This window comes from Malus domestica, chromosome 11, assembly GCF_042453785.1.
Source record: "Malus domestica chromosome 11, GDT2T_hap1".
Classification (NCBI taxonomy): Eukaryota; Viridiplantae; Streptophyta; class Magnoliopsida; order Rosales; family Rosaceae; genus Malus; species Malus domestica.
In genome coordinates this window covers 516,596-534,824 of record NC_091671.1, presented here as the reverse complement: position 1 = coordinate 534,824, position 18,229 = coordinate 516,596, and the positions used below count along the sequence as shown (strand labels likewise).

Genomic DNA, 18,229 nt, shown 5'->3' with positions numbered 1-18,229 from the left:
CACTTATTGAACAAGCTTGAATGACGTTCATCATGCGTAATGTAACTCTTAAATTCCATGACAATCTTTTGTTTTACACACATATGTTCCTTTTTCCTTTCTACTTTTAGGGGGGTGAAGACCAATCAGCACCTCGTTATCTACATATTGAGCTTTCTCGTATTACAAGATTGATTTTCCTTGATGATGAAAGCTCAGATGAACGAGGCAAAGAAGAAGTTAAACCTGGAAGGTATGTAGTTTGTTTCAATATTTTTACTAACATTACTCTTCCTTCCTTCTTTAAAAGTTTTGGTGGTAAATTATTGAAATTGTTTTCTTTGGGATGATTTTTTTGTTTGCCATGTAGGTATTTTCCAATAATACCCATGGTCCTTGTGAATGGTTGTGAAGGAATTGGAGTTGGGTGGAGTACCAATGTCCCCAATTACCACCCAATACACATCATCAAGAACATGATGCATTTAATTGCCTACGAAGGGAACATGGAAAAACTGCCGGTGGAAATGTGCCCGTGGTATAAAGGTTTTCGTGGAAGGATTGAGGTTAGCCAATCGGGTGACCGCGACTACACCTCTTACGTGTGCATACAAGAAAGCAACGGAATGTTAAAGATTACAGAGTTGCCAATCCATAAGTGGACGGACAAGTATTTGAAATTTCTTAATTCAGTGGCCGAACACAATGCAGAGGCCAAAGATCCTTTCATTAAGGTAAAATTTTCCTGACAAAAGTTAACATCAAAATTTGGTTTGTAATTTTATGATTATTTTCAGTTTCTAATAAAACAGTAATACATGCTCCAGGGGTACAAAAAATACGGAGATGATACGAGTCCAATAGACATCCGTGTCAAGCGGTCTGGTAAACAACTTAGGGAAGCCGAGCAAGAGGGTTTGGAAAAAAAGTTCAAACTTGGAAAGAAAATAAAGACTTCGAACATGGTCTTGTTTGACGAAGACGGCCGGCTTAAGCGTATGACATAACATTATTATTACTATTATTATTTTGTATTTGCTGTAAAAACGTATATAACCTGATTTTAATTTTTTTATCGTGACTGCAGTTCTTCAGGAATTTTATAAATATGGAATTGACAAATACAAGAGCAGATTGGTGAGTTCATTTTTGGAATTGAACGATATGAGACTAGATTGGTGAGAATTGATGTTTTGCTATCTGTTAACTGATTTTCTATCATGCATGCAGACAAATCTTCAAAAGAAGCACGCCGATAAGGCTTTGAAAGCGAGAACGGAGCTTCATTTTGTTAAGAGATACCGTCAGGGAAACATCATTCTATCAAAGGACAACATGCAGAAGAAAGATGATTTGCTGAAATATATAAAACATCAAGGTTTCGAAGACAATCCAGAGTATCTAGCATCTCTGAAACTTGTATCCTTAACTGAAGAGAGTGAGAAAGCCCTTGAAAAGGAATTGGAAAAGGCGGAAGAGGAGCTTAAAAAGGTGAAAAATAAGGCTGCAGCCACATCATGGTTGGAAGATCTACAAGTTCTTGAAAATGAACTACTTAAGGATAAACTTTTCCAGCTTACCGCCTGATGACATTAAAGACATGCCAAGCTTTGACCCATCAAATTTGACGCATAGCAGCCACATTATGGTTGGAAGATCTGCAGGGTGCCACCAGAACCGGACCTTACTCTTTATCTCAGATAAGGCTCTTCTGTGGTTTAGGGTTTAGGGTTTAAGCTCTTCTGTGGTTTTCGAATTCCATGACAGTATTTTTCATTTTTTTTATTTGGTCTATGAAATTGTTTGAAACGTTGCTCTCTCTGGAAGATCTATAAGAAATTCTTAATTTATAGTTCATAGCTTTTGCTTATATAATCAATTATCTTTCAAAATCCAATTATATAAAACACAGTTTTTATATAAAACATAAATGAAAGCAGACTTATCTAATGTATAACCTTTGCATCACTCACAACATCAAATGAGAAACAAAACAAATCACAAGTCTGGAAAACAATAAAAGCATTACAATGGAACGGTCCACCAAAACGTCAACATCGCAAGTTTTCCTTACCTTGCAGTTGCAGCTGCATCAAACAATGCCGGCAAATTTCCCGTTACTAGACACTGATGCTTCCAGTAGTAGGGTCAGGTCTCACCAATTTCCCATAATTTTTTAGGGACATTAAGGTCCCATTATAGCTCAAGATGCTTGTATTCCAATAGCGTTTGGGTGGAAATAAGTTTACATGACTAATGGAGCCACATCTAAAATCCACAAAGATAGTAATCCTTATACTTTCTGGCATCTCTTGTGATTTAGTGAAGAATATGCCATACTCCCATTCACAACATGTCACGTTAATAAGCTCGCCTCTGACAATTGCGTTTTCTATCTTGTAATCTAGCCTCCATTCTTTTGTATCATAGTTCTTCAACACCCATACCTCAATATAGTCATCTGATAAAGTGTCCACGACGGCCAAAGGTCCTTTAAGATTAAGCAAGTGAAGACACAAAAGGACCATATAGTGCGGAGTATACTTACTTTGCATGTGCTCGGGAAGAGGAATAGTCGAGTAAAACTCCTCTTTCTTGTAGTCAAAAGAACATATACCGAGTACGTATCTATTATTACAACTTGAGTGATCAGGTAAATAAAGCAACCAATGCTGGTCTCCATGTGCAAATGCATGGTTGTTGCTTAAATTACGAGGAGGGACTGAGGGTATCTCTCGCCACGAGCCGGTACCTAGTACATAAATTTGGGCCCTAAGTTGACATATCGTCGAATCTTCATCTCCAGAAACACGAAGAATCTTGTAAGTGATGGTTATATCATCAAATCCCATACCATACCATTCCTTGCACGATCCAGAAAAACTATATGGAAATTGGATGTCAGTGGTTGGGAGTGGAAGAACTTCTCCCTTTAAAGGATTGAATAAGAAGCATGGACTTCTTTCTTTCTTCTTGTACGGTTGACGACTATAGCCATGATCTCGAAAGAAAAACAAGTTGTAGAAAACAAAACTCAAAGAATAAGAAACACCGATCTTTGTGGACACAATATCAGAAACGATTGCATAGTCTTCGCTTCTCTTCAAGGCAGCGCTGACGCCATCATATTTCAGTGGTGTAAAGGCAAATCCACAAAGAGAGTCGTAGAAAAGGTGATGAAGAAGCATAAACTGATCGGAAGCAAAAGTAGATTGCGCCGAAAGCAAATGTCGCATGTGCTGTGTAACAAAGCAAGGGCGGTCGACTATGTTCTTTGATGTCTTAGAGACACATCTGAGGGTAAAAAGACAGCTTACGGGTAGCCTCAAATAGATGTTGTCAAGGATTTCGATGGGGAGCTCCATCAGCCTTGCATTGTTCATGCAGCAGTGCCCCAATCTCCTCTGATTGCTCCTCACCATATCCATATCCATATCCATATCCATGTCCATTTCCATTTCCATATGAAGGGAAACAAAAAAGAGTATGAAATTTTGAACTGCAAGCATAAAAATAAACCAAGACCAAATCATAAAAACCAATTGAATAAAGAATTACTTGCAAAGATAACGACTGCATGAGAGAGATATATATACGGAATAATAATCCTGTGGTAAAAAAATTCGGATTTGAACCATCGTGGTAAAATCTATTTGGATTTATGCCCCAAAACTTAACTTCAATCCTTTCCCGTTAGCCTGCACGTGAGGGATCCCAAAAGCAGATTGTATGCAAAAGCTGGGATCCCAAAATTACGAATTCCAGGAAAGGGGATCAAGAACAGAAACCCTAAGAACATATAAATAAGAACCCTCGTGGATTTTTTTTTCTATTTTTTTTACAATTGACAAGTAACCAAACAAATTTGAGAACCCAAAAGTAAGAATCACCAAACCAAACTTCAGATCCATAATATATTTTCTCAGCATCCAAACAGAGGATAATGCAACACATGAAGAAATAAGGACGCAAATGAAGAAAAGAAAGGGGATCAAGAAACAGACCATGGTGGGTTTGAACTCCTTGAGCTTCTGCAGCTTCTTCAACTCCATCTGAAGCTTGTCTTGCTCTCGGCCCTTCATTGCGAGATCTTCCTCCTTGGTCTTCAAGATCTCATTCTTCTCCTTCAAGAGCTCCAAGGTTTTCTCATTCTCGAGCTTCATCGCTTGCAGCTTCTCTTGCATTTCTTCGAGTTCTTTCTCGAATGACGACAGTTGGGTCTTCTTCTGCTTGGCCTGTCTCTTAGAAGCCGCAGCTTTGGCTGACTTCTTGGGGGAGGTGCGAGTCTGAGAGAGGCTCGCGTGGTTCTCCTTCTCTGGGTTGGAGTCCCATGGTGTTTGGATCGGGCTCGGAGCGGCATCCAAGACCTTTCCTACGAGGATATTGGCTGCATTTCCAGATGGGTTTTTGTCCTTGAGTGCCCTTCGGCTGGCCCTTGGCTTCCTGTTGGGCATTTCGGCGATTACGGTGTAGCGCAGGAAACAACAGAAGCAAGCAGACAGAGAAAGAAACAAATTAGGCAGGTAAAAGAGAAAAAGCAGAGTAAAAAGAAGTGGGAGAGAGGTCGGAGGGCGATCGAAGGATCCAACTATTGCGTATATCCCTCACGTCACGGAAAATGACGGAAGTCAAGGAAAATGACGGAAGGCAATAAAGGAATATTGCCTTTATTTTAGGAAACATCACTTTACACGATTCTCTTTTACAGTTTTACTGATAAGTTTGACTTTTAATGTGGTTCTTGATTTCAATTTTTTTTTTCCGGTTTGGGCCGCTGAAAGTTATTGTATTTGTTGCTAATGTTTAGTGAGAATGGATCATCTCCGTATTCTCTTTATGAAGATCTCAGGTATCCATTAATCGTGTATGTTCATCATATATCGTGCGATCATATCTCATTTTAAATATTTTTATTTAAAATTAAATACAAACAGTACTTGATAAAAATTGACCGTACAATGCACAATGAATGGACACGATTCATAGAGGATTCTCATCAAAAGCATCCGAAAAGGATCCTGTTGAATATTCAGTACATTTGATTCGTGAACACAATATTAATTGTTACAATTAATTACGTAGATACGTTGAAATGGAAAAATTGCAAGACATTCTAATTTCTCTTTAATTTAGAAGGGTGTAATTAAATTAAGATTTGAAAAAAATTCAAATTGTAGCCACTAAAAGTATAATCTGGAATAGTACATTGTGCCTAGTTCCTTCGTACTTGTCGCGGGGATTGCCCAAACCTACAAATAGCCATGGCCTCGGAGCAGCAGTGCAAAAGCAACAGCCGACTTAACCGATTAAGCATGTTCCCCCTCAGACTCAGTGCCTCCCACTACACCTCAGCACCATAATTCATCTAAAAAAATGAACTGGAAACTCGAAAGTCTCCAACCCACCTGCCACTCGCAACTTTTCACAAACAGTTACACTGCATTCGAAATGTAAACAGCGAGTGAACTACTTAACGGAGTGTAAAATTACTAAAATTTTTGGAGACACAACGGAAACAAAGCCAAAGACAAGAGGCGTATTGCAGAATGCAAAGCATATACTTGTCAAGTTTGAGATTAATACCTTGCCTCGCATAACCGGTGAGAGCGTCAGAGAGAAGGTGCGGGCTTTGGCTCTGGACGTTTTGGTGCTCTGACGAGCAACCACGGCGGCGTACCGGCGGTGGTGAATTTCGTGAGACAGTCGTCGAGACTGCTAAAGTCACGGTTGCTGAAGGCCCAAGCGCACTCGTTCTCTTCGGAGTTTCTGTTTATACTCCGACTGTTACTCTTCCCGCCCACAATTTTTTATTTTTTTATTTTTTGGTGAGAAAAGGTCACATGCCCCACCCACTAAATTAAAAGAAAATTACTTTTCCACTATGCCCTGTATTTGTTTGTAAAATTATTTTCGAACCATTTTTATCTTCTTGCACGTTACTTTTTATTTTTAACAACTAAATTGAATAAATTATAAAAAATAAAAGTCAAGATTAAGAGATGTGTGAAAGATTACGTAGATTGTGTGCTTATCATTTATTTTTCTTTTGTTGGATGCATATGTCCTTTATTGAATTGACCATAAAAGACGCCAAATATTTAAAATGACAAATAAAAATTTAGCTCTCCTTTGGTACGTGGAGTGGTGTTGATTCGTTTAGTCGAATAACTTTTTATTTGAGCAATGTTGCATACATTAATATGTGCATTAAATAGTATATAATATATTATATGATTATACTAGCTTCATTATACTCACTAAGCCGCTCGCTTTAGGCATTTTTTTTATTCACTTGGGCTACGCACTCTTAGAGGTGTTATCGTAGTTGTTTTCTATTATTGTATTTTTCAAGGGATTTATTTTGTGTATTGTATGCAAATGCAGAGGATTTTTCTTTATGATGCATGATAATCTCACCAAATTTATTGGACGTAATGTTAAAATTGAATCGTGATCACGATCACAATCCATACCTTCAAAGGAATTAGATTAGGCGTTATATTGTTATAAGTGATTGATTTGTATTTTCCCTTCCATAGCTGTACAATTGACTTGTAGGAATGAAAATTAAGTTTTTAGCCATTTTTACACTTAAGTCGTTAAGTTTGGTCAATTCTGCCATATGTAATAGTGATACCCCATTGCTCGATTGTAACCAAGTTAATGATGAGGATGAGGATGAGGAAAATCACGACGATGAGGATGAGGAGATGCATAAAAACTATACTTACTTTTTTAACAAAATGTATATTAAGTATTGCATTGTTGCTCTGAAAAGGACGATTCCATCAATAGTTGATGGATTGAAACCTGGTCAAAGGAAGATTTTGTTCTGCGCTTTGAAGAATAAGTTAATTGGAATAACAAAATTGGAAACGTTTTCTAAGTCTGTCGATCACCATAGTTCAAGTAATGTCGCCAGCATAATTATGGGAATGACTCGAAATTATGTGGGAAGCAACAATGGCAATTATGGAACACGAGGCCAGGTAAAAATGTCACTTATTGAACAAGCTTGAATGACGTTCATCATGCGTAATGTAACTCTTAAATTCCATGACAATCTTTTGTTTTACACACATATGTTCCTTTTTCCTTTCTACTTTTAGGGGGGTGAAGACCAATCAGCACCTCGTTATCTACATATTGAGCTTTCTCGTATTACAAGATTGATTTTCCTTGATAATGAAAGCTCAGATGAACGAGGCAAAGAAGAAGTTAAAATTGGAAGGTACGTAGGTTGTTTCAATATTTTTACTAACATTACTCTTCCTTCCTTCTTTAAAAGTTTTGGTGGTAAATTATTGAAATTGTTTTCTTTGGGATGATTTTTTTGTTTGCCATGTAGGTATTTTCCAATAATACCCATGGTCCTTGTGAATGGTTGTGAAGGAATTGGAGTTGGGTGGAGTACCAATGTCCCCAATTACCACCCAATACACATCATCAAGAACATGATGCATTTAATTGCCTACGAAGGGAACATGGAAAAACTGCCGGTGGAAATGTGCCCGTGGTATAAAGGTTTTCGTGGAAGGATTGAGGGTAGCCAATCGGGTGACCGCGACTACACCTCTTACGGGTGCATACAAGAAAGCAACGGAATGTTAAAGATTACAGAGTTGCCAATCCATAAGTGGACGGACAAGTATTTGAAATTTCTTAATTCAGTGGCCGAACACAATGCAGAGGCCAAAGATCCTTTCATTAAGGTAAAATTTTCCTGACAAAAGTTAACATCAAAATTTGGTTTGTAATTTTATGATTATTTTCAGTTTCTAATAAAACAGTAATACATGCTCCAGGGGTACAAAAAATACGGAGATGATACGAGTCCAATAGACATCCGTGTCAAGCTGTCTGGTAAACAACTTAGGGAAGCCGAGCAAGAGGGTTTGGAAAAAAAGTTCAAACTTGGAAAGAAAATAAAGACTTCGAACATGGTCTTGTTTGACGAAGACGGCCGGCTTAAGCTCTATAGTACTCCAAAACAGAGTATGACATAACATTATTATTACTATTATTATTTTGTATTTGCTGTAAAAACGTATATAACCTGATTTTAATTTTTTATCGTGACTGCAGTTCTTCAGGAATTTTATAAATATGGAATTGAAAAATACAAGAACAGATTGGTGAGTTCATTTTTGGAATTGAACGATATGAGACTAGATTGGTGAGAATTGATGTTTTGCTATCTGTTAACTGATTTTCTATCATGCATGCAGACAAATCTTCAAAAGAAGCACGCCGATAAGGCTTTGAAAGCGAGAATGGAGCTTGATTTTGTTATGAGATACCGTCAGGGAAACATCATTCTATCAAAGGACAACATGCAGAAGAAAGATGATATGGTGAAATTGTTGTGCTAGGATAGCACCAAACCCGTTGGAACCAACTCAAGCTAACCCACATGAAATTTATCAAATGAAAATGCAAGAACAAAATATAAAAAAACACCAGGATTTTAACGAGGTTCCTCAACAGTCAATGTAACTGGAGTACGTCCTCGGAGCAGTAGGAGCTTACCCAATAATCCACTATCAACCAAATGGGAGTTTACAAAGTGTTGGCAATCTCACAACCCAAATAACCCAATACACCCAATAACTCTCACTCATAAAAAAAAAACAAATAGAGAGGGAAATATAGTGAATAATTTCATCTCTATACAAAGCTCAAAGCTAATACACAAATACAACTTTGATTGAGTGAGTACCAACAAAGAAAGAAATCACCTTTCTTTCTTCTCTTTCTGCTCTCAGTTTTCTGCTCTCTGCAGCTCTCTTTGCTCTCTCAAAGATGGACTACAAAACAGAAAATGGTGCACACTCCTTCCTCTCTCTTTCTTTCCGTATGCTAACATTCATCCATCATCAACACCCAATAAAAAATTCAAAAACATCATCATGACCATCAACTTTTCTTTTCAATAAACATAATCATGATGCCTCCTCATCATGATGTCTTTCACCTTTTTTTATTTTGGTTTGTTTATTAGCCGAAAGTTGTTTTGTTTTGTTGTCCACTTGGCCACTTGGCCACAATTCAACAATCTCCACCTTGGACAAGTTCCGAAAAACGCCATGATAAGCCAATCAACACAATTAACACACAACATCACTCCAAAACACTAGCAAGAGAACAACTCATGCCGAGCCAAATGCTCCAAAACTCCTACTGCTCAACGCCTTCTTTATATAGGCAAAATGTGAGCCAAGTTCAAACAGTGAACAAACTTGGCTACACCAACAACCTTAGTCAACATATCAGCGGGGTTGTCTTTAGTTGGAATCTTCTGGAGAATGATTTCCCCTTCACCAACAATTTCACGAACAAAGTGATAACGCACATCTATGTGCTTGATCCTCGCATGATGAACCTGATACTTAGCCAAATAAATGGCACTCTGACTATCACAATGTACCTCCACCTGCTTCTGATCAACCCCCAAATCTCTAATCAGCCCATGTATCCAAATGGCCTCCTTTATAGCTTCAGCAACTGCCATATATTCAGCCTCTGTAGTAGACAAGGCAACAGACGACTGCAAAATGGGCCTCCAACAAACTGGTCCTTTAGCCATAGTAAACACATAGCCTGTAGTAGACTTCCTTCCATCCAGATCACCTGCATAATCTGAATCAACATAACCAACTGCAAAATGACCAATACCAGAGTCATCCCTCTCAAAGCATAAACCAACATCTCAAGTACCATGGAGATACCTCAATATCCACTTAGCTGCTTGCCAATGCTCTTTACCTGGATTATGCATATATCGACTCACCATGCCAACTGCATGAGCAATATCCGGTCTAGAGCATACCATTGCATACATCAAACTACCAACCAAATTTGCATATGGTATATTTTTCATTTGCAGCTTCTCTTTATCAGTTTTAGGACATTGTAGAGAACTCAATTTAAAATGAGGAGCCAAAGGGGTACTAACCGGTTTGGTTGAATCATGAACTCCAAACTTCCGAATCAACTTCTCAAGGTATTGTTTTTTATTCAAACTGACGAAACCCTTTGCTCTATCTCTAGTGATCTCCATGCCAAGGATCTTCTTCGCTTCACCAAGATCCTTCATCTCAAACTCATTCTTCATTTGCTTCTTCAATTTCTCAATCTCTTCGACATTCTTTGAGGCAATCAACATATCATCAACATATATCAATAAATAAATGAAAAACCCATCTTGCAATTTCTTGAAGTACACACAATGATCATATTGACTTCTAGAATAATTTTGGCCTCTCATAAATTTATCAAACCTCAAATACCATTGCCTTGGAGATTGCTTCAAGCCATAAAGCGATTTCTTCAATTTGCAAAACAAATTTTCCTCCCCTTTCACTATATACCCATCTGGTTGACACATATAGATCTCTTCATTCAAATCACCATGTAGGAAAGCCGTCTTCACATCAAGTTGCACAAGCTCAAGATCATAATGTGCAACAAGAGCTAACATAATGCGAATTGAGGAGTGTTTCACAACCGGAGAAAAGATTTCATTGTAGTCAATGCCCTCCTTTTGTGCATACCCTTTAGCAACTAATCTTGCTTTAAATCTCACATTGCTTTTCTCATCAGCATCTTCCTTCTTGGCATACACCCATTTGCAACCGATAGCTTTCTTGCCCTTAGGCAATTTAGCTAACTCCCAAGTCTTGTTCTTCAAGAGAGAATTCATCTCATCACCCATGGCATTGCACCACATTTTCTTCTCCTCACTCTCAATAGCTTCCTCAAAATTGGATGGAATCTCATCAGTGATAATAGGAAGAGCAAAAGAAACATAGTCACTATACCGAGCTGGCTTGGTAATTTGTCTCTTTCCTCTGTTCTTGGCAATAGACTCTTGAGGTGAAACTTCCTCTTCAACTTGAATAGAATCTTCAAGTTCAACTTCTTCAACATCCTCATGGTCTCCAACTTCTTCACTTGTAGTGTCTTCGACATCAGCGAAAATAGGATTTGAAGTACCAGAGGCAACTTTCTCAAGCTCCACCTGTTGGACATCTCTCACATTCTTCTCAGAGACTTTGTACATACTTTCTTCATCAAATGTCACATCTCTGCTGATTACAAGTTTTTTCATCTCTGGGCACCACAACCTGTAACCTTTGACACCACTACTAAAACCAAGAAAATTAGCCTTTTTGGCTCTAGGATCAAGTTTATTTTCAGTCACATGAAAATAAGCAGGAAAACCAAAAATACTGATATAGTCATAATCAGAAGAAGGTTTTCCAATCCATACTTCCATTGGTGTCTTACCCTGAACAGCAGCTTATGGTAACCGGTTGATGATGTGACATGCATAATTAACTGCTTCTGCCCAAAATGACTTGCTTAAACCCGACTGAGACAACATACATCTAACCTTCTCAAGCAAGGTTCGATTCAATCTTTCTGCAACTCCATTTTGTTGTGGAGTTCCCCGAACACTAAAATGTCTCACAATTCCTTCCTCTTTGCAAACTTTAAAGAAAGGGTCGGATGTGTATTCACCACCATTATCCGATCTCAAAATCTTAATCTTTCTCCCAGTCTGGTTCTCAACCATTTTCTTCCAACTCAAGAAAATGCTCAATGCCTCACTTTTGTGCTTCATAGTGTAAACCCAAGACCTTCTTGAATAATCATCAACAAAGGTCATGAACCAATGTCTACCACTCAAAGAGGGAGTCTTTATAGGACCCCAAACATCCGAATGCACATAATCAAGAATGTCATTCATCTGATGTACAGCAGTACCAAACTTCACTCTAGTTTGCTTCCCCAAGACACAATGCTCGCAGAAATCAAGCTTACAAGTCGTGGCACCTTTTAGAAGACCTTTTTTCACAAGCCCTTATAGAGCTTTCTCACCGGCATGGCCTAATCTCATATGCCACAATCTAGTAGTATCTGAATCAGATGTGCCCATATTTTCAGAGACTACAGATGCTTCACCTGTCACAATGCTTCCCTGCAATAAATACAAATGGCCACATCTAGGAGCTTTCATCACAACAAGTGCACCATAAGTAACTTTCAATGTCTGTCCATCTGAATGAAACCTGAAGCCCTTGGATTCCAAAGTACCCAAAGAAATAAGATTTTTCTTCAAATTCGGTACATACCGAACACCTGTCAACTCTTTAACCATGCCATCATGCAACTTCAAACGAACTGTACCAATCTCTTTTGTTGTGCAAGGATTGTCATCTCTCATGAACACAACGCCACCATCAAATTCTTTCAAGCTTGAAAACCAATCATTGTGAGGAGTCATATGATGAGTACAACCCGTATCCAACACCCACTTAGTAGCACAATCAAATGATGAGGAAGTGGTTAAAGCAAAATCAGAAAAATCTGTTTCAACCTCAGCAACATTAGCTTCAGAACTTTCTTTGCCTTTGGTCTTCAATTTAGGACAATCTTTCTTCCAATGGCCTTTATTACGACAAAAGGCACATTCATCCATTTCCAAAGGTTTTCTACCTTTAGAGTTTCCTCTAGGTCGAGACTGTGATTTTTTCCTACTAGAAGATGATCTCCTCTCCGATGATCTACCTCTAACAAATAAAGCTTCAGAGGTACTATCATGATTTTTATCTCTATGCCTCATTTCATAATTCATCAAGGCATTTGACACATCTTCAAATTTCACAGTTTCTTTACCATGCATAATAATGGTAACAAAATGCTCATAAGAGTCCGGCAAGGAATTCAACAATATTAAGGCCTTATCTTCATCCTTAATATCCTAATCTAAATTTAACAAGTCGGCAATCAACTTATTAAAAGCATCAAGGTGTCTAATCATTTTTGTACCTTCTTTGTATTGAAAGCGGTAGAGCTTTTTCTTCAAGTGTAGCCGGTTCTCTGCACTCTTCGTCATATACTTGTCTTCCAATTTTTACCACAACACACTTGCTACCATCTCCCGCATCACAAAATACTTCTGAGTTTTTGCAAGGCACAACCGAATTGAAGAGCAAGCCACAAATTTAATTTTTCTCATTCCGGCTTCGACATAGTTTCCGGCTTCTCTCCCAAAGCGGCAAGTAGATCTTGTTGAGCCAACACATCTTTGACCTCACATTGCCACATCCCGAAGTTGTTTGTGCCATCAAACTTTTCCACTTCGAACTTTGCATTTTGCACCGTCATTCTTGCAAACCCGGAGCTGCTTCCAAAAGGATTTTCATCTTGCCCGTCTGACATCTTTGGCAACTAGACAGTACCCAAGAGCAACCAGTGCTCTGATACCAATTGTTGTGCTAGGATAGCACCAAACCCGTTGGAACCAACTCAAGCTAACCCACATGAAATTTATCAAATGAAAATGCAAGAACAAAATATAAAAGAACACCAAGATCTTAACGAGGTTCCTCAACAGTCAGTGTAACTGGAGTACGTCCTCGGAGCAGTAGGAGCTCACCCAATAATCCACTATCAACCAAATGGGAGTTTACAAAGTGTTGGCAATCTCACAACCCAAATAACCCAATACACCCAATAACTCTCACTCACCAAAGAAACAAATAGAGAGGGAAATATAGTGAATAATTTCCTCTCTATACAAAGCTCAAAGCTAATACACAAATACAACTTTGATTGAGTGAGTACCAACAAAGAAAGAAATCACCTTTCTTTCTTCTCTTTCTGCTCTCAGTTTTCTGCTCTCTGCAGCTCTCTTTGCTCTCTCAAAGATGGACTACAAAACAGAAAATGGTGCACACTCCTTCCTCTCTCTTTCTCACTTCCGTATGCTAACATTCATCCATCATCAACACCCAATAAAAAATTCAAAAACATCATCATGACCATCAACTTTTCTTTTCAATAAACATAATCATGATGCCTCCTCATCATGATGTCTTTCACCTTTTTTTATTTTGGTTTGTTTATTAGCCGAAAGTTGTTTTGTTTTGTTGTCCACTTGGCCACTTGGCCACAATTCAACAGAAATATATAAAACATCAAGGTTTCGAAGCCAATCCAGAGTATCTAGCATCTCTGAAACTTGTATCCTTAACTGAAGAGAGTGAGAATGCCCTTGAAAAAGAATTGGAAAAGGCGGAAGAGGAGTTTCAAAAGGTGAAAAATAAGGCTGCAGCCACATCATGGTTGGAAGATCTACAAGTTCTTGAAAATGAACTACTTAAGGATAAACTTTTCCAGCTTACTGCCTGATGACATTAAAGACATGCGAAGCTTTGACCCATCAAATTTGACGCATAGCAGCCACATTATGGTTGGAAGATCTGCAGGGTGCCACCAGAACCGGACCTTACTCTTCATCTCAGATAAGGCTCTTCTGTGGTTTAGGGTTTAGGGTTTAAGCTCTTCTGTGGTTTTCAAATTCCATGACAGTATTTTTTATTTTTTTTATTCGGTCTAATTGAAACATTACTCTCTCTGGAAGATCTACAACAAACTAAGAATATGAATGTCTTGAACGTAAGAAATATATAAAACATCAAGGTTTCGAAGACAATCCAGAGTATCTAGCATCTCTGAAACTTGTATCCTTAACTGAAGAGAGTGAGAAAGCCCTCGAATTCCATGACAATATTTTTTATTTTTTTATTCAGTCTATGAAATTGTTTGAAACGTTGCCCTCGAATTCAGTCTATGAAATTGTCTGAAACTTGTACCTTAAATTAAGAAATTCTTAATTTATACTTCATAGCTTTTGCTTATATACTCAATTATCTTTCAAAATCCAATTATATAAAACACAGTTTTTATATAAAACATAAATGAAAGCAGACTTATCTAATTTATAACCTTTCCTTGTCCATGGTTTGCATCACTCACAACATCAAATGAGAAACAAAACAAATCACAAGTCTGGAAAACAATAAAAGCATTACAATGGAACGGTCCACAAAAACGTCAACATCGCAAGTTTTCCTTACCTTGCAGTTGCAGCTGCATCAAACAATGCCGGCAAATTTCCCGTTACTAGACACTGATGCTTCCAGTAGTAGGGTCAGGTCTCACCAATTTCCCATAATTTTTTAGGGACATTAAGGTCCCATTATAGCTCAAGATGCTTGTATTCAATAAGCGCTTGGGTGGAAATAAGTTTACATGACTAATGGAGCCACATCTAAAATCCACAAAGATTGTAATCCTATTACTTTCTGACATCTCTTGTGAAGTGAAGAATATGCCATACTCCCACTCACAACATGTCACGTTAATAAGCTTGCCTCTGACAGTTGCTTTTTCTATCTTGTAATCTAGCCTCCACTCTTTTGTATCATAGTTCTTCAACACCCATACCTCAATATAGTCATCTGATAAAGTGTCCACGACGGCCAAAGATCCTTTAAGATTAAGCAAGTGAAGACACAAAAGGACCAGATAGTGCGGAGTATACTTACTTTGCATGTGCTCGGGGAAGAGGAATAGTCGAGTAAAACTCCTCTTTCTTGTAGTCAAAAGAACATATACCGAGTGCGTTTCTATTATTACAACTTGAGTGATCAGGTAAATAAAGCAACCAATGCTGGTCTCCATGTGCAAATGCATGGTTGTTGCTTAAATTACGAGGAGGGACTGAGGGTATCTCTCGCCACGAGCCGGTACCTAGTACATAAATTTGGGCCCTAAGTTGACATACCGTCGAATCTTCATCTCCAGAAACACGGAGAATCTTGTAAGTGATGGTTATATCATCAAATCCCATACCATACCATTCCTTGCACGATCTATAAAAACTATATGGAAATTCGATGTCAGTGGTTGGGAGTGGAAGAACTTCTCCCTTTAAAGGATTGACTAAGAAGCATGGACTTCTTTCTTTCTTCTTGTACGGTTGACGACGACTATAGCCATGATCTTGAAAGAAAAACAAGTTGTAGAAAACAAAACTCAAAGAATATGAAACATCGATCTTTGTGGACACAATATCAGAAACGATTGCACAATCTTCGCTTCTCTTCAAGGCAGCGTTGACGCCATCATATTTCAGTGGTGTAAAGGCAAATCTACGATAAGAGTAAGAGAAAAGGTAATCAAGAAGCATAAACTGATCGGAAGCAAAAGTAGATTGCGCCGAAAGTAAATGTCGCATGTGCTGTGTAACAAAGCAAGGGCGGTCGACTATGGTCTTTGATGTATTAGAGACACATCTAAGGGTAAAAAGACAGCTTATGGGTAGCCTCAAATAGATGTTGTCAAGGATTTCGATGGGGAGCTCCATCAGCCTTGCATTTTTCATGCAGCAGTACCCCAATCTCCTCTGATTGCTCCTCACCATTTCCATATCCATGTCCATTTCCATTTCCATTTCCATTTCCACCTGAAGGGAAACAAAAAAGAGTATGAAATTTTGAACTGCAAGCATAAAAATTGAAAAACCAAGACCAAAAAATAACAACCAATTGAATAAAGAATTACTTGCAAAGATAACGACTGCATGAGAGAGATATATATACGGAATAATAATCCTGTGGTTAAAAAATTCGGATTTGAACCATCGTGGTAAAATCTATTCGGATTTATGCCCCAAAACTTAACTTCAATCCTTTCCCGTTAGCCTGCACGTGAGGGATCCCAAAAGCAGATTGTATGCAAAAGCTGGGATCCCAAAATTACGAATTCCAGGAAAAGGGATTGAGAACAGAAACCCTAAGAACATATAAATAAGAACCCTCGTGGATTTTTTTTTCTATTTTTTTTACAATTGACAAGTAACCAAACAAATTTGAGAACCCAAAAGTAAGAATCACCAAACCAAACTTCAGATCCATAATATATTTTCTCAGCATCCAAACAGAGGATAATGCAACACATGAAGAAATAAGGACGCAAATGAAGAAAAGAAAGGGGATCAAGAAACAGACCATGGTGGGTTTGAACTCCTTGAGCTTCTGCAGCTTCTTCAACTCCATCTGAAGCTTGTCTTGCTCTCGGCCCTTCATTGCGAGATCTTCCCCCTTGGTCTTCAAGATCTCATTCTTCTCCTTCAAGAGCTCCAAGGTTTTCTCCTTCTCGAGCTTCATCGCTTGCAGCTTCTCTTGCATTTCTTCGAGTTCTTTCTCGAATGACGACGGTTGGGTCTTCTTCTGCTTGGCCTGTTTCTTAGAAGCCGCAACTTTGGCTGACTTCTTGGGGGAGGTGCGAGTCTGAGAGAGGCTCGCGTGGTTCTCCTTCTCTGGGTTGGAGTCCCATGGTGTTTGGATCGGGCTCGGAGTGGCATCCAAGACCTTTCCTGCGAGGATATTGGCTGCATTTCCAGATGGGTTTTTGTCCTTGAGTGCCCTTCGGCTGGCCCTTGGCTTCCTGTTGGGCATTTCGGCGATTACGGTGTAGCGCAGGAAACAACAGAAGCAAGCAGACAGAGAAAGAAACAAATTAGGCAGGTAAAAGAGAAAAAGCAGAGTAAAAAGAAGTGGGAGAGAGGTCGGAGGGCGATCGAAGGATCCAACTATTGCGTATATCCCTCACGTCACGGAAAATGACGGAAGTCAAGGAAAATGACGGAAGGCAATAAAGGAATATTGCCTTTATTTTAGGAAACATCACTTTACACGATTCTCTTTTACAGTTTTACTGATAAGTTTGACTTTTAATGTGGTTCTTGATTTCAATTTTTTTTTTTCGGTTTGGGCCGCTGAAAGTTATTGTATTTGTTGCTAATGTTCAGTGAGAATGGATCATCTCCGTATTCTCTTTATGAAGATCTCAGGTATCCATTAATTGTGTATGTTCATCATATATCGTGCGATCATATCTCATTTTAAATATTTTTATTTAAAATTAAATACAAACAGTACTTGATAAAAATTGACCGTACAATGTACAATGAATGGACACGATTCATAGATGATTCTCATCAAAAGCATCCGAAAAGGATCCTGTTGAATATTCAGTACATTTGATTCGTGAACACACTATTAATTGTTACAATTAATTACGTAGATACGTTGAAATGGAAAAATTGCAAGACATTCTAATTTCCTCTTTAATTTAGAAGGGTGTAATTAAATTAAGATTTGAAAAAATTTTAAAGACTTTAAAATCAGATAATCAATGAGGATTTTTTAACAAACAATCAATTAGGATTTTAGAGACTTTGAAATCTGTAATCAAAGTAGACTTCGCAGCGGGATGCCGTTGCCAACAATGGCCCATTTGGGCACCTTTTGCATGATATTCATCTCATGCTGCAGCCACTTCCCCACTGGAAGTTCGAATATGTTCCAAAAGAATCGAATAAAGTGGCTCATCG

At 38.3% G+C, this 18,229-nt stretch overlaps 3 protein-coding genes and 1 long non-coding RNA gene across 4 annotated transcripts in view; 1 reads left to right on the top strand and 3 right to left on the bottom strand.

The window, feature by feature from the left end:
• Positions 1–4,664, bottom strand: part of LOC103422549 (F-box/kelch-repeat protein At3g06240-like) — a 49,402-nt gene extending 44,738 nt beyond the window's left edge. The window contains exon 1 of the transcript XR_011573020.1: positions 3,984–4,664. The gene's annotated coding sequence lies outside the window, so the exon portion shown is untranslated. The remainder of the gene's footprint in view (positions 1–3,983) is intronic.
• On the top strand, positions 845–1,678 carry LOC139189285 (uncharacterized). The gene is made up of 3 exons (XM_070807917.1): positions 845–975; positions 1,067–1,116; positions 1,210–1,678. The coding sequence occupies exons 1-3, from the start codon at positions 942–944 to the stop codon at positions 1,564–1,566; spliced, it is 441 nt and encodes a 146-aa protein (XP_070664018.1). The 5' UTR covers positions 845–941; the 3' UTR covers positions 1,567–1,678.
• Positions 4,665–5,843: 1,179 nt separating the features above from the next.
• LOC103422544 (uncharacterized) overlaps positions 5,844–18,229 on the bottom strand; it is a 48,609-nt gene continuing 36,223 nt past the window's right edge. The window contains exon 5 of the long non-coding RNA XR_011573033.1: positions 5,844–5,865. This is a non-coding gene — a long non-coding RNA (uncharacterized lncRNA). The remainder of the gene's footprint in view (positions 5,866–18,229) is intronic.
• LOC103422569 (F-box/kelch-repeat protein At3g06240-like) lies at positions 14,730–17,522 on the bottom strand. The gene is made up of 2 exons (XM_070807915.1): positions 16,842–17,522; positions 14,730–16,297 (listed from the first exon to the last, which is right to left on the bottom strand). Exons 1-2 carry the CDS (start codon positions 17,289–17,291, stop codon positions 15,374–15,376), a joined length of 1,374 nt encoding a protein of 457 aa, XP_070664016.1. The 5' UTR covers positions 17,292–17,522; the 3' UTR covers positions 14,730–15,373.